This window comes from Myotis yumanensis, unplaced genomic scaffold (assembly GCF_028538775.1).
Source record: "Myotis yumanensis isolate MYYU_CA2020_CCGP unplaced genomic scaffold, mMyoYum1.0.hap1 SCAF_7, whole genome shotgun sequence".
Taxonomy (NCBI): domain Eukaryota; kingdom Metazoa; phylum Chordata; class Mammalia; order Chiroptera; family Vespertilionidae; genus Myotis; species Myotis yumanensis.
Window position 1 is genome coordinate 61,710,647 of NW_027223758.1, and position 16,515 is coordinate 61,727,161.

At 49.9% G+C, this 16,515-nt stretch overlaps 1 protein-coding gene across 7 annotated transcripts in view; it reads left to right on the forward strand.

Annotated features, from left to right (window-relative positions):
• The window catches only part of MTCL1 (microtubule crosslinking factor 1), a 124,544-nt gene extending 108,443 nt beyond the window's left edge, over positions 1-16,101 (forward strand). For 3 of the 7 annotated variants that reach the window (XM_070420647.1, XM_070420648.1, XM_070420649.1), the window contains 4 exons: positions 988-1,278; positions 2,932-2,963; positions 5,785-7,324; positions 13,034-16,101. In XM_070420647.1, the coding sequence (XP_070276748.1) occupies positions 988-1,278; positions 2,932-2,963; positions 5,785-7,324; positions 13,034-13,228 (2,058 nt within the window). In that variant the 3' untranslated portion in view covers positions 13,229-16,101. Of the gene's footprint in view, positions 1-987; positions 1,279-2,931; positions 2,964-5,784; positions 9,337-10,574; positions 10,633-13,033 lie in introns of those variants that run through there. The other 4 variants (XM_070420650.1, XM_070420651.1, XR_011472181.1 and 1 more) reach the window with 3 other exon arrangements.
• Positions 16,102-16,515: the final 414 nt, after the last annotated feature.

Genomic DNA, 16,515 nt, shown 5'->3' on the forward strand with positions numbered 1-16,515 from the left:
CACCCTGGCGCCCTTTCTAGCCGTCCTCCACTTGGTTCTTGCACAGTAAATAGGCAAGGTGATGATTGTGGGCCCAGCCCCCGAGGGCAGGCCTGAGGGAAGTCAGGGGTGGTTTCACTGGCAATGGGCTCTCCCCTGTTGTCCCCCTAGACCTGGGAGGGAGGTTTGCCATCCCTGTTTACAGATGAGGTGAGAAGAGGTAAGCACCTTAGACCTGATAGCCAATGGTTCCAACTCAGGTAAGTCTTCCCAACTCCAAGTGGTCCTGTGTGTTCCCACAACTGCTCCTTGAGCTTCCTGTGCCAGGCACAAAACGTGTGACTCAAACGTGTCTGTCTTGTGTTGTTTGTTTTCAGTCATACCAGAGCTTAATTCCCTTTATAGCTAAGTTTCAATCCTCTCAAGCAAAGTGTAAAGTGCTTTACCATCCAGTGGTTATAACAGTTTGATCTCTCGGATTATGTATAAGACCTGTTCCAGATGATTTGGAAATAATATGCTGTTATTATTAGGAAAATGCTAGTTAGGAAAACCAAACCTTCAGAAGTTTGCTGATCGTTTTCCACCGAGTATACCTTAAGTTCTGAAGGTAATTTTTTTTTTTAAAAAAAAAGAGCTCTAAATATGTCATTTAATGTTCAATTTTTAAAAAATAAGTGTATTGTTTCCTGTGAGCACAGTACTCAGAGTTATGTACAATAACAGATTCTTGTCAGAAGGAGTTGGCTTGTATGTGATTAATGCAGATTTTCAGTCCAAACAAAATAGTGATCTTTTTTTTAAAAAAAAGCATTTGTAATGGTGGTGGGTTACGTTTTGAAATCAAGGCCAGAACTTTAAGAACATTTTCTTCTCCTGGTCTTTGAGATGTGAGCTATGGAATTATAGATGGGCTCATCTGTAATCCCAAATTGTGGTGAGACCATGGTCTTAGGAGGGCAACAGACAGAAAAGTGAGGCTAATGTTTTAATTTTTAAACCTTCAAGTTGCAGAAAGAAAACAGTCCCCGGAGAGGTGGAAACTTCCTTTGTGATCAAAAAGAAGGCAACATCCGCCCTTTTGCTCCCCCGGGAAGCCCCCGCGTGCCCCAACCTCTGGGGATGTGGCCCTGCACAGAATCGGACTCGACCCCTTTTGAAGACCGGCCGCTCTCCAAGCTGAAGGAATCGGACAGGTGCTCAGCCCGGGAGAACCTCTACTTGGACGCTTTGGAGGATGAGCCACAGGAGCCTCCGGCCCGAGGGCCCCAGAAGGAGTTCAGGAACTGCCTCCCTCAGGTCGGCCTGGGTTTTCGGGTCCAGTTAACCACTGCAGGACCAAGGGGTTGGTGGGCAGCCCTGCCACGTGGCAAGCAGGCCCCAGGGCTTAAAAAATGAAACCTTCACAGCCAAGAGCATTGCTGGGTGTCCCTGACCCCAAACTCCTAGCTTGTGCTGCGGCCAGCTTTATTTTGCCACTTTGTCTCACGTTTCGTGTCCTGTGTACATGGAAAGGTTTCACAAGTGGGCATGTCCAATGAGACACACAGGAGGGAATAGGTCATGCTTCTGGGGCGTGTAGATCTTCAACTTTATTTCAAATCATAGAAAACTTATTAACAGGAAAACAAATTTTAAAGAAAATACCTGACATTTGGAAGTAGCAAATGTCACTAAACAATGACATCCTCTGAAGACCTTATACAAAGGGAAGACACCCAGCACTTAGACACCTTACACAGACTAGACAAGCAAGTAGCCGAGCTAAGCTCTGTGCTGAAATCTCCACGGCACAGCGTTAGCGTTTTCCGGTTAAGCCCTTTTGAAAGCTGGGTTTTAAAAATTGATTTTAGGAATCATTACCTGTGAGTCCATTTAGCAGTTGCTCTGCCTGCTTTTTAACCTGTCCCAGGGACTTAATGGACTGAGAAGGGTTCAGTCAATAGTGCTGTTGAAATGTGGGGAAATTATACTCAGTCACATGTCAGTGAGGCCAGGTGCACCCCCTCCTCCACAACAGATTCCCAGGTGATGTGACATCGCCAGTATGCCACCCTGTCTGATCTGCTGGCAGTCTCACATGGTCCACGCTCTCAGCAGTGAGAAGGCAGCCGGGGTCAGGAGGCTGGCCTGGTGCCAGCCCTGCGGGGGCCTGGACCCCTTACTGACCTGCACTGCGGACCGTGCTTGCTGGGGGGAAGCACACCAGACTGTTGACCACGTCGACGCATAAACTTCCATCATCAGGGCGTGCTAGGCTCCTTGCTCCTTCTTCCAGACCGTGTCAGCTCGAAAACACCCAAGTCCACCTGTGTTCGTGTTGTCCTCTGCCAGCGCAGCTATCATTCTTCGTAAGCAGACGTCACTGTAACTTTGTCTTTGATTCCAAATGGCGAAATTTAAAATTAAAGAAGTACTCACGCCTAAGGATGTCAAATCAACTTCAGTTAGGGACATCCATCTTCTAACTCATTCTGTCATCCTCATCTTCTCCCACTTCTCTCTCTCTCTTCTCTCTCTCTCTCTCTCTCTCTCTCTCTCTCTCTCACACACACACACACACACACACGCATGAACGCACGCATGCAGACGTACCTGGGTCATTACAAAGCAAGGTTGGAAAGTCATGTGCTCAGGGAAGTCCTCTGAGAAAACCAGGAGGGCCACTTTCTCCATGACACTGTTTATACAAAATTCATGGCCAGTTTTGCTTACTCATGTGGGCTCCTCCCTGGACTGCAGAAGCTCCAGCCCCTCACCACACTGTGGATTGTGGTTTTATTATCCAACCTTGAAGGGCTGGGGGCAGTAACGCTCCCGACCAACACTGGCTCCATGTGCATTTTCGATGCTGTTGTCCTAGGGCAGGAGAGCAGAACAAATCCCATAGCACCTGAGAGTGCCTAGCAACCAATATTAACTGATTCGGATGAACTTATTTCTTCTTTACAGGAAGAAGAAAATCACAAGGGAAATCTTCAAAGGTAAGTGAGATCGAGGGAAACAATAGTAGACAACTGAAATAAAATGCCCGTGTCTGGAAATTCCACCTGCCACTGCGGTCTATTACAATACTCTCTTCAAAATGACTTAAAATAAGACTTCTGAATGAGTAGTTGCTTTATTATTATTAATTTAATAAATGTGGTATTCTTTTATTGTTAACAACAAAAAGGCCAGAGACCTGCTGTGTTTGCTTATTAGCTTTAGGGTAAGAACTTTGCTGTTATAGTTGTGTATTGTGTACATTAGGGAACGATTGTGGTAAATAGTTTTTGAAAAGCCCATGGAAACGCCTCTCTTCTAATTTAAAATCTGGAAAAACTCCCTCTTGCTGGGCTAGGAGACATTATAGTATGCCAGTGATTTTCTACGCCACGTGTTTCAGACGCATCCTGGTTTTTGTAGTTATTGTTCTGTTTCACTTCGGATGCTGCTGAGGTTGATGCCTTTCCTTTATCTACCTGGTCTCTGTTCCACATCCATCCATCCAAGCCCTGAAGGCCAGGTCCCCACACAGGTGCCACTGAATCAACTCTGAGTGGCTCCTCTGTGGGCAGGCGTGGGGGTTAGATGAGCCACATCCAAGGGTGGCTCCAGCCCCCAGCATTCTGAAGCTCAGTGTTAATTCAGCCACTTCCTGACAGGACCCGAGACAAGAAGAGGGAAATCACGCTTGCAGGAAAGCTTAAGACCTAGTAACGAATTGAGGTACACATTTATGTCCAGCACTGGTTATCGCCAGCTTCCTGTTATTCAGAGGGCATTGGACAGTTTGTAGATTATTTTTAATATAGAAATATCACTGACTTTGCCTTCAGTGAGGAATAATAAGATGGAAAGCCTAACGGTGGCATTTGTCGCCTAAACCCTTACCCCACGGTGACCACCACAAGAGCATGTACCCCGGGGTGAGGGCAGAGCCACCGGGAGCTTTGCTGGCTCGGTGGGCCAGTCCAGGTGGTACACAGACCCCAATTCTGGCCTTGCCTTCATTAATCAATCCTAGAGTGGAGAGGCCCATGGACTTCATGTGAGATCCCTCGGCAGGGCCTGGGCTGGGCATAGAAAGTCACTTATGTATTCAAACCTCAGTTTGGAGGTAGGTGGGTATTGGTGTCCTATGGGGAAGTCTAGTTGCAGAGACCGTGACTGTGCATACACCTCACCTCCCTGTCACCCATCCAGAGGGATCCCAGGCCCGAGGGTCCAGGGCCTGCACCAACAGGCATGGCCAGCCCCGGGCTTCCTTCCTGGCCACTACTTTTTTGCCCTGGGAGAGCTGACAAGCTGCCTGAGTGCTCCAGCATCCCCCGACCTAGCATGTCAGATCTCCAGCACCCGGCCTACAGGGGGAAGTCAGTACATTCCTGTCAAGTAGAAATATATTGAATTAAAGTGCTAATACATTGAGGAATCTACAGCTAAAACCACATCTGTCAGGCAGGAACTTACCCCAAACTGGCTGCTGCTTTAGCTCACCTGTCTTCACCTTCCATTGTGTGCATGTGGAGTGTCTTCCTCATGTACAGAAATACAGGAGGAGCAGGAACAAAGAGAAGGCCTGACTGTAAAGCAGGGAGCAGAGCGGGGAGAGGAGAGGAGAGCCGAGCCCCGTTGGTGGATTTGGGCAGGGCTAGGTGGAAATTTCATTTGAAAAAGTATTTGGAAATTTATTTGTTGGCCTAGTGCAGTGATGGTGAACCTTTTGAGCTCGGCGTGTCAGCATTTTGAAAAACCCTAACTTAACTCTGGTGCCGTGTCACATACAGAAATTTTTTGATATTTGCAACCATAGTAAAACAAAGACTTATATTTTTTATATTTATTTTATATATTTAAATGCCATTTGCCAAAACCGGTTTGGCTCAGTGGATAGAGCGTCGGCCTGCGGACTGAAGGGTCCCAGGTTCGATTCCGGTCAAGGGCATGTACCTGGGTTGCGGGCACATCTCCAGTGGGAGATGTGCAGGAGGCAGCTGGTCGATGTTTCTCTCTCATCGATGTTTCTAATTCTCTATCTCTCTCCCTTCCTCTCTGTAAAAAATCAATAAAATATATATTTAAAAAAAAAATGCCATTTAACAAAGAAAAATCAACCAAAAAAGTGAGTTCGCGTGTCACCTCTGACACGCGTGTCATAGGTTCGCCATCACTGGCCTAGTTCCATCTTCTACTTTCCTGTCTTCTACATCTTCCACTTGGCCTTTGGAGATGGTTAGTACTTCAAGTCAATAGAGGATGAGGCCAATGGGGAAAAAGACTTCAGATGATAGTTGTTTTGTTGTGGTAGCTCCCCCACCCCCACCCCATACCATTAGCTGGTTCTGGATCGGGACTATGGCGGTCCGTGTCTGTAGCATGAGAACCTGCCATAATGCTCAGCACTCGGGAAGCCCCCAGTACAGTGGGGACGGAAGGCTCTGGTCAGTAGACGGAGACGCCAGGCCACAGCCAGGTGTCCCTTCCTCCTGTGGGGCACCGTCGGCTGAAGTGAAGCATCCAAGGTGGCTTGGAGCTTAGCTATGCCTGCCTGAGAGCCCCACCTTCCACTCGTTCCCAGTGTTTGCAGGTTGGCTGTGTTGCATTCTGACCCAGACACAGGTCCTGGAACAATTCCAGAGCCATAAAAAGCCCATTGAACATCCACAGGGTCAGCTCAGGGGTGGAGAGCATCAAGCGGCTGGAAAGCCTTCTCATAGTTACGGTAGCGACTGGCACGACACAGGCACGTGCCGTGCAGGTTGGCAGGTGCCCGGGCTGGCGGGCAGCTGACACTGTCTCCTCTCCCACTCCTTCTCCCAGGGCGGTGTCCGTGTCCTCCATGTCTGAGTTCCAGCGCCTGATGGACGTCTCTCCCTTCCTGCCGGAGAAAGGCCTGCCCGCGGCCAGTAGCAAAGAGGACATCACTCCCCCCCTGTCCCCTGATGATCTGAAGTACATCGAGGAGTTCAACTGCAAGAGCTGGGACGAGAGGCCTCCAGACCCCTGGGCAGGCAGGACCGAGGCGGGGCGGGCTGGGGGCGAGGCCAGTGTGGAGCCTTTCCCTGACTCATCCTGGTACCTCACCACGAGCGTCACCATGACCACAGACACCATGACCAGCCCCGAGCACTGCCAGAAGCAGCCCCTGCGGAGCCACGTCCGCACCGAGCCATCCGGGGTGCGGGTGCTGCACAGCCCGCCTGCCGTCCGCAGGATGGACAGCATCGTGGTAGCCGGCGGTGAGAGCTCGGGCCACCCGGAGCCCGAGGGCCCGTTTGCTACAAGCAGAGCCCGAGGGGGCCCAGGAGACGCTAAGGGGGACCCCTCAGAACACATGCTTAGCAGGTGGCCTTGTGCCCCTCCCAGGCAACCCCGAGACTATGGGGAGGGAGGCCTGCGCCCCCTGGATGGCACCCTCTGCCCCTCCCTGGGCTTCGCCTCCCCGCTGCACAGCCTGGGGATATCCAAGAACATGAGTGACGACATGAAGGAGGTGGCCTTCTCTGTCAGGAATGCCATCTGCTCTAGTTCCCCCGAGCCCCTGGTCAAGGACATGGCCTGCCAGACCAATGGGTCCCAGACGACTGGGACGCAGACCGTGCAGACCATCAGCGTCGGCCTGCAGACCGAAGCCCTGCGCGGCAGCGCCGTCACCACCAGCCCCCACAAGTGTCTCACACCAAAGGCAGGGGGGGGTGCCACGCCCGCATCGTCTCCGTCCCGTGGCCTTAGGAGCAGGCAGGTGGCCCCCGCCATCGAGAAGGTGCAGGCCAAGTTCGAACGGACATGCTGCTCCCCCAAGTATGGGTCTCCCAAGCTGCAGAGGAAGCCCCTCCCCAAAGCTGACCAGCCAAATAACAGGACCTCGCCAGGGCTGGCCCAGAAGGGGTGCAGTGAGTCGGCCTGGGCCCGCTCCACCACCACACGGGAGAGCCCCGTGCACACCGCCATCAATGACGGCCTCTCCAGTCTCTTCAACATCATTGACCACAGCCCCGTGGTGCAGGACCCCTTCCAGAAGGGGATGCGGGCTGGGGGTCGGTCTCGCTCAGCAGAACCGCAGCCGGAGCTGGGCCCAGGCCAGGACACCAGCCCCAGTTCCCGGGGACGGTCACCCAGCCCCATCGGGGTTGGCTCAGAGACCTGTAGGGAGGAAGGGGGAGAGGGCACGCCTGTGAGGCAGGACTTATCCGCTCCCCCTGGCTACACGTTCACCGAGAGTGTAGCCCGGATCCTCCATAAGAAGCTACTGGAGCACGCCTTAAAGGAGGAGAGGAGGCAGGCGCCCCAAGGCCTCCCAAGTCCTAACAGTGACAGCCTCGTGGGAGAGACAGTCAAAGCAGAACCAGGGTCCATCGAGGTAATGAAAGCTCAGTAGTCCACACCCTCACCCTACCAGCTCTTCCACTCAAATGGTGGGAAAACAAGTTTGAACCTGGGATTGTATTTGGTCATTTGATTTTAAGAATCCTGGCCCATAATAGGTTCTTGTGAGCTGGGGAGATACCTGGTTTATGGGAGAATGGAATAGGCAGAAACATGAACTCTGAGCTACTTTTTAAAAGTGATTCAAGTTCTCTTCTCTGGTCTAAGTGATGGCTGCTCATTTGTTTATCTGGGCGTTTCACTTGGGGTCATAATGTGCCATCTTTGGGGGTAAATTTGTGTCCTAGGAATGTCTTTGTGTAAAGTATGGGAGTCGTGTCAGGGCTTTCTGCATGCTCCAGGTCTTTCTATGTGACAGCATGAGAGGTGTGCCGGGGAGGGTTTGAGAGTGTGGATTCTAGAACTTCTCCCAAGGACTTCTCCAGCTGGACTCAAGTGTGGGCTTCAGTGCAAAGCTGTAGCCTTCCATCTCACACATTACTCTCTGTGTCCATGAAGCCCCCCAGTAATAACCCAGGCAAGGCAATGCACACAATCAAAACCCTACCTTCATGCAGTGCGATTATCCTCTGACACATCACCTATTATCACATTATCATTATACTAGAGGCCCGGTGCATGAAATTCATGCATAGGGGGATTGGGGAGAGTGTCCCTTAGCCAGCCTGCACCCTCTCCAATCTGGGGCCCCTCGGGGGATGTTGGGCCTAAACCGGCAGTCAGACATCCCTCTCACAATCCAGGACTGCTGGCTCCCAACCGTTTGCCTGCCTGCCTGCCTGATTGCCCCTAACTGTTTCTGCCTGCCAGCCTGATCACTCCCTAGCCACTCCCTTGCCAGCCTGATCACCCCCTAACCACTCCCCTGCCAGCCAGATCGACGCCTAACTGCTCCCCTACTAGCCCGATTGCCCCCAACTGCCCTCTCCTGCCCGCCCGGTCACCCCCAACTGCCCTCCCCTGCCAGCCTGGTCCCCCACAACTGCCCTCCCCTGCAGGTCTGGTCCCCCCAACTTTCCTCCCCTGCAGGCCTGCCCCCCCCCATTGCCCTCCTCTGCAGGCCTGGTCGCCCCCAACTGCCCTCCCCTGCTGGCCCGGTTGCCCCTAACTGCCCTCCCCTGCAGACCATCTTGTGACCACATGGGGGTGGCCATCTTTGACCACATGGGGGCAGCCATCTTCGCAAGGATGTGACGGTCAATTTGCATGTTACCTCTTTATTATATAGGATGAATACACATACTATCACATTGTCATGTAATTATTATTATGTCCCTGTCAACCTTGAATTCTGTTCTGATGCCTATCCACACGTGGTATACTCGTCCCATGCCACCTTAAAAAGCAATCCCCATTCCCACTTCCAGAATGAGCAAAATAAAACAAAGCCCGATGACAATGCTGGGGGTGACAGAAGTGGTGATGCCTGCCTCCCATTGCTGACGACACTCGGTCAGTCACTGTTCGGGAGTGATCCATGTGTAGACTTGAGTGTGAGCCCTGACCCACCAGTAGCCCACATGGACACACTCTACCCCACTGGGATCCAGACACCCACAGGCATTCTCCAGGCTGGGCAGCCCAGTGGATGGCGAGGGTCGGCAGGAAGAAGAGAAACTCACTCCTTGAGCCACCCGCTTCTTTCCCACCCGCCATGGCCCGGGCCTCATGAGTAAGAAGAAATGTGTGTTTCTACATTCTGCCCCACATTTCCCACAGGGAAACAATGATGGTCAGTTTCCCAGTCTCATCCATCAAGTGGTATTTAACTCAGAATATAGAGTTTAAATCTCAAATGGGTTAAACCATGCCAGTGACCTACTGAAGTGGCAATGCCATATGGTTCAACCTGACCTTGATGGTCCATGGCCCACATGTTCCGAAGATGCAAGTCTTTGTGATACGGTTGTGTGCAGGCTCTGAGAAGAACACATACCGTGGCTGAGTGTTCTCAGATGGTGTCACCCCATCTTTCGGAGCCCTCAGGTAAGTGACGCACTGCTGCGGAGGGTTTGTGTGAATGCCTGCCTCCTCAGGGCCCGGGAGGCATCAGCTGAAATCGGGGCTTTGTCCCAAAGCATTAACTGGCTGTGTCTGGAATGTCCATTTATATTTGAAACTAAATAGAAATTAATTTTTAGGAACCAAAAAAATTCTTTGAGTTAAAAAGCAATCTATGATAATATGAAGAATGGTTTAATGACTGAATCACAGTTCTCAGGCATGAAAATGGTTTTGCTGGTACAAAGCTATGCCCAGCCCTTTGTCTCTCTGTCAAGACTTCCTTCTCACTAGGTGTGCTCACCGCCTCAGAGATGACTGGCCGTTTGATGGGAGCACAGCAGAGTTTCGGCGTCAGAGCCTGACTGGAGCACTCCCTGGCACCGTTTCGGTGTCCTGGACTCTTTTTTTGTTGTTGCAATTTTACTTGTTCTAGATTCCAGTGGAATTACTTCTCATCTGAATTGACTACTATATATTAGACCCAATGGAGAGCCCTTCTTGTCACTCCATAAATTTTGTGGTGGTTCTGGGTTTTCATTTCAAAATCTCCAGTGATTCTGAGTTGCCATCCTGCTGTGCGTGGCCTGCCGGGGCTCTCCCTGGGTGGTCACAGCGAGATGGGGACGTAGGGGTCCTGTCTGGGACCCACACAGCAGGACCTCCCACTCTCACCCACACCCTGCTTACTCTTTTCTCTTGAAGCCCTAACACCCATGCCGCGATGCAGAGAAGCTGTGAGGAGGAGTTCTGGCGTGAAGAGAATGGAAATAATCTGGAAATGCAGTTCTATTCTTCTCTCCCATAACTAAGTGTAAAATGGGAGAAGAGTTTTAGTGTGAGCAGCGGTCGCTGCATCATTGTGACAAACTGGCTGTTCTATGCCTCTTTTCAAATACAAGAGTCATGCGACTTCCATCTCTCTGTGCCAAAGGATGTTTGAAGTGTTAAGCCAAAGGGCAACTCAGGGAAGAATAGAAATCAGGAGGGAGAGGCCTGTGGCTGTTCCACAGGGAGGCCGTCCCTCCCTTCGGACACGGCCAAGGAGAGGTCTGTGTGCCCAGGAATGCCATGCCACTTTTGGGGACTTCCTGCTTCTCCTGGTAGCTGTCCCTGGAGCTGGCACCTGGCTTGTTGATGTAAAACCTTTACTGTTCTTCTTTTTTAAAAAATACTTTTCAACCTACTTGCTTTTCTTTTCTTTCTCTGTCTGTTCTGTCCAGAACCAAACTGTCTTACTAACTGCCCCCTGGGGACTCTAGCCCTGCCTGCCTCACGCCGTAAGTGCTTTCGTCCTTCTTCCCAAACTCTCTGGAGGGGGCATTGGTGTAACTCAGGGTTGGTGCCGGACACTCAGAAACAGGGGGAATCATCCCAGGTAGATCTGCTTCGTAGAGGCAGCCGCCCCACTGGCTCTGGGTTCGTCTGCAGGGACAGACTGATGGCCTGTACAATCCCTTTTGCCGAGGGTTGACTGCTTGGTGCAAAGAAAGGCTCCCCGGTTATAGAGGCCCCGCCTAGGTTTCTGCTCCCTGTGCAGTTTGCAGCCAGTATGCTTTCGGAGAGGGGACTGTCTCTGACAGAGTTCTAGCCTGTGGGGATCTGCTGAACCTGCTACCGGTATTTGGTGGCACAAGTTACTGCCATATGCTATATCAGGTGCGACCATAATGCAATGAGGCTTCTTTTGCAACAACCGCACCAGAAGGAATAAAAGCAAATACATCTTGTCCTTCCAGGTGATCACCGTAGGTGACCTAGTAAGTGCTCAATAAGTATTTGTTGATTGAGTAAACAGCAAAGTCACCCCTGCTCCAAAAAGTATTCTCAGAATTGACTCCAGAGCCCAAGTCGAGGCTCATGAGAAAACAGGAGCCTTGTGTGTCATCAAGGACATAATTAGCTCATTCACTGATCTCACGCTGAAGCGCTCAGGGCCAAAGTACAGTTGTTTCTCCAAGACTAAAGTGCTCCAAGCGTCAGAGGCCCACAGAGCCCACAGCAAGGCCTGTCGGGAAGGGACAGTGTGGGGTGCTTATGTGTGCTGGGATGGCCACACGCCATTGCTTCCTGTGGGAGCCCCCAAACAGGTGCTGGTGAAGAGGTGGCACAATACGAATGGAAAGTGCATCCTCGTCCCGCATCGGCCAGGTGGGAACTGGCTGCAGTGTGTCCAATAACCCTCTAGCAGCAGCCCCACCAGCACACATACTTGCACACAACACACTCATACTAGCACATGCACACACAACCCTTACAACACCAGGAGCAGTGACACCAGAAGACACAAGACAGTTGCAGATTTCCCGAACCATGCGCCCCCTCATGCCCTGGGCTGAGGTGAGGTAAGGACACAGCTCACGCCCCCGTAAGTTCGAATTCCAGCTATCTCAGGGCCCACGGTGTTTTCACAGGCAGGCACCTCAGGTTGTCATGGTTCTCATTAGCATATGTGCTTTGCTGACTGGGGCCTCCCCATTATCATAGAAAGTGCCAACCACAGAAGAGGCAGGGACCGGCAAGAAGCAGTCTCCATGTTAGTGCTCCTTCTCTGCGGGCCCCACAGGGAGGCAGCCTCCTCACTCCATCACTCCCCTGTCCGCCTTCCATCTTCTTCCTTGTCACCTGGTTTTTGTCACATCGTCCTTCAACGCAGCCGCTGACTCTTCCCTGTGTCGCTCGCCTGCGCTGCTGACTACATCTTCCTCATTCTGACCTCTGCAGTTGCTTGTCACCTCTCTTTAAATCCTCTGACTTACCTCCTGGCTGGCTCGGAGGGTCTTTGCTCTGTGTCATCGGCATTGCGGTGGTTTACCATCTCAGCTTTCTGTTGTCTGAGGGTCATTTGGGCAGATGGGTCCCACCCTGTAGAACTCCCCGTATCCTCCTGCCACAGCTTTGCACATGTCTCTGTGCCAGCAAATTCCCAGTGCGGTGTCCTTGTTTCCTGTCGTGGAGACCAAGCCCTGAGAAGAAGTATTCCAGGTGATGTGCACCATGGTGGAGGGTGTCTGGCATTAACTGTTCTCAGAAGGTGTGGGATGCCCGCAACACAACAGCACGAGCACACTCTGACTCCCTTTCTTAAAATGCTGCTGTGAGGAGGAGTCATTAAAGAAAACTAAAATTTCTGCCGGCAGCATTTTTTCATGTTGTGGGAGTGTGTTTCACCCACTGCCAGTCACTTTGGGGTAAACAGTAGCAGAGCTTGTTTTGAGGTGAGTCTCATCCCTAATACAGCTGATGAAATCAAGAGAGGCTGTCCTCTTAGGACCGTCATTGTCACTAAGTAGATCACTCAGGAGGACCAGAGTGATGGGATCAGCTGGATCAGACTGACCACGTGGCTGGGGTAGACCACATGTGGCCTGTGGCTTTCCCGCCCTCCATAGGTGCCAGACCAGCTCTGATGGTGCTCTGTAAACACACCCATCTCAAGGCTTTGCCATGTTTTATCCTCACTCGATGTCTTCCCATTACTGTCATCACTGATCATTCCTGTTGAGGTCTTTCCTTACCATTTTAAGTCATTCTCCATGAGCAAAATCTAAGTTAGCATGCAGAAGTTGCCCTCGCTCTGTTGCATTGAGTCTGTCGAGAAGTGTATTTGGGGGAAATCCCTCCCACCCCCGGAGGCACTGTCTGTCTGAGTAACCCTGTCTTTCTCTTTCTGGCTTTGAAGGAACTACCTTGTTCTGCTCTAGCTCCATCCCTAGAATCCTGCTTCTCCAGGCCCGAGAGACCAGCAAACCGCCGCCCTCCATCCCGCTGGGCCCCACATTCCCCCACTGCCTCTTCGGCTCCATCGCTCGGAGACCCGACCTCCTTGGAGGAGTTCGGGGAGGAGGAGCCGCCCGGGGAGAAGCTGCACCAGTGACGGATGCAAGTTTGCATGGATTATCACAGAATAATTCACTGTAATTTGCATAACCACACCATCATCATCCACCAAACTCTGCCCAAAAGGAGAGATCTCGTTTTCCCAAGGTCAAAGAACGTGTTTTAAAAAACACACAGCTGCTGAATGTTCAACCTCTGACCTGAGATGTTTCTAGAACGAAACAGTAAATGTGCCTGTAATAACTTAATTTTTTTCATAGCTCAGAAAACTATTTTTGTCTCCATCTTTTTTACACACAGTATATTAAAAAAGGGTACATAAGATATAAATAAATTTTAAAAACTAAACGTTTTAAAGATGTACATTTTACGAGATCCTGAACACCCTCGCTCTAAGACTGACTGCCTCTCTGTTAAATTTGCACTGTTACATTTTGGTTTGCTTTATTTCCACGTTGAATTAGAGTGTCTTAAGTTAATTTTCTTTTCTCAGTGTTTTTGATTTTTAAGAATTTTTGAAAACTTCAGACCGTCTGATAAAAATGAACTTTTTGTAGTGAAAAAGTCAGGAAGCCAATAGTCAAGACAGATGCCCTATATGCTGGAGGGAACCCATGTCAGCGTTTAGGAAAAGGGCACCGAGTCCTCAGCGGGGCTCACCAAATTCTTTGTATAATCCACATATTCTATCGACTTGCACGTCTTCGGGTCCGAGGCGCTGGGGTGCATGTACATACTGCTGCTGTGGGCTCGCCATCGCCCGAGTGAGTCGTCCCGTTGTGCACATTGTGAGTTCCCTCGTACTGTACTTTTGTCGTCTTCTTGCATCGATGATACAACATCCGTGGTTTTTTTAAATTATTGTTAAAAGATGAACTGACAATACGCAGTGTTTACTCAAAATTTTCTGTTTACGGGGAAAATATTACACATGAGGATACCGGATTGGAACAAAGGACGGTGGCTCGGAGTCTGTACGAGACAATGATGAAGTAGAAATAAAGCCTTGACATGATGGCAGCCTGTTGCAGACCTGGTGTCTCACACGCCCTCTGTCTCTCCTCAGGGCTCAAGAGGAGAGATGCCATAAACGGGGGATCGCGGGACAGGGGAGCTCATGGGAAAAGACAACCGCTGCTAATGAGGTGTCTATTGGAATACGCTGAGTGCGGTGGTGTAGTTTCACCGGATTGTAAGAGCCTCCTTAAGTAGATAAAAAGGCAACTTCATTCTTGTTGAAAAAGCCAAAAGGGGTGGATGTGGGCTTGGGGGGTGGTGAGGACACTGGCTACCCACAAGTCAGAATGTGCCAGCCTCCGTCCCTCTCCCCTCATTGGGAAAGCAGGCGTGGCCAGTGACTCCTGAACAGACATTTCCAACCTGGTGCTGAGATGGACTTGAGAGAGTAGAAGTCTATAAAAGTGACATGCTGCCCAGAACACACGAAGGACTATTTTAGGCTAGATCTTCTGGCTTTAATGTTTCATGAACGCAACAATTCTCTTCTTATCCACACAGGCTCCTAGAATAAGTTCTATTCTTAGCATTGGCACAGTTCCATCATTAAATATTTTCAAAAAAAATGGAAAGCACTACTGATACGGATGTAGACTCCGTGGAACCTTGGTGCATTATTGGTGGGGATGTAGAATGGTGCAGCTGCTCTGGAAAACAGAGGGATGATTCCTTAAAAAGTTAAACAGGATTTTCATATGATCCAGCAATTCCACTTCTGGGCTATAGGCCCAGAGGAATTAAAAGCTAGGACTTGAACACGTATTTGTACACCCATGTTCATAGAAACATTGTTTACAACAGAGTGGAATCAACCCCCGTGTCCATTGATGGATGAATGGATAAATAAAATGTGGTCTACACATACAGTGGAATATTATTCAGCCTCAGAAAGGAAGGAGAGTCTAACTCATACTACAACATGGGTGAACCTTGAGAACATTATGCTATGTAAAATAGGCCATTCACAAAAATAACAAATATTGTAAGATTCCACTTATACAGGGTGAGGCAAAAATAGGTTTACAGTTAGTCAATAATACAGTAATTAATAAATAATATAATAAATGTTTTGCTTACTCAACTATAAGCCTACTTTTGGCCGGTGGTGTGGAACCTAGAATAGTCAAATTCATAGATTTTAAAAAAGCAAAATTATGGTGACCATGAGGTGGGAAGAGGGAAGAATGGAAGTTGGCATTTAATGGGTATAGATTTCTGTTTAGGATGATGAAAAGTTCTGGAAATGGATAGTGGTGATAGTTGCACGACCATATGATTAAATGGTAAACGTATTTTACCACAATGACAATGTTTTAATCTAAAAAATAAATATTTCACTTAACCACTCTAGATGGAACTGCAAACAAACTATCAACATGTTGACAATTTTTTTGTGTGCCTACCTTGTGCCAGAATAAATGCTGGGAGGTACAATAACATCCTTTCAGCTGGAAGCAACCGCTAGCAGCCAGGAGGGTTGTCAATACTCATAACTGAAAAGGCTTTGGGGTCAAGGGCAGTTACAATCCAGAGCCTTGAAGAAAGCCATCAGGCTCTGCTCTTCTGTGTGGCTTTATTCTCAGACAAGCATCCCAGGAGTGTGCAGTGAGCATCCCCAGTGGCTCCTGTCAGTTTAGCAACTCCTAGAGAAAGAGGATCTCTTACCAGTAGCTCCTGCCGAAGCCCCAAGACTGATGAGTCTCCTGAATCTGCTTTAATTCACATCTGCCTGAGCCTATTAGAGACAGATTAGCCCAGCAAAGGAAAACCAAGGAGCTGGGAGAATAGAGGGGGAAAGTGCATGGAAGACAGCAAAGCTGCTCACAACTGTGGGGAACCCTCGAATTACAAGGAGAGGTTCTGGTCATCAGAGAGAACTTGCTATCTAATTGGGGGAGATGGACTTCCCAGGCACAAAACAAAATGGGGAGAAAAGGGAGGGAGGGGATATGTAAATCCTAAGTTAAAGGGCTTGAGTCGGACCTCGAAGGAAGAGCAGGATTTTTAAAAAATATATTGTTATTTATTAGAGAGAGGGAGAGAGAGAGAAACATCAGTGATGAGAGGATCACTGATCGGCTGCCTCCTGCACCCCCAGGTATATGCCCTTGACGGGAATCAAACCTGGGACCCTTCAGTATGCAGGCCAACTGAGCCAAACCAACTAGGGTAGAATTTAAATATGAAGGCAGGAGAGGTGGTTCGGTGGGAGAAGAGTAGGAGCAGCTACGTGAGGAGGTGGTAAGAAGAGCATCTGACCAAGGCGGGGAGGCAGTACCTGGCCTGGAAGCAGGTCCAGTGAGCAAA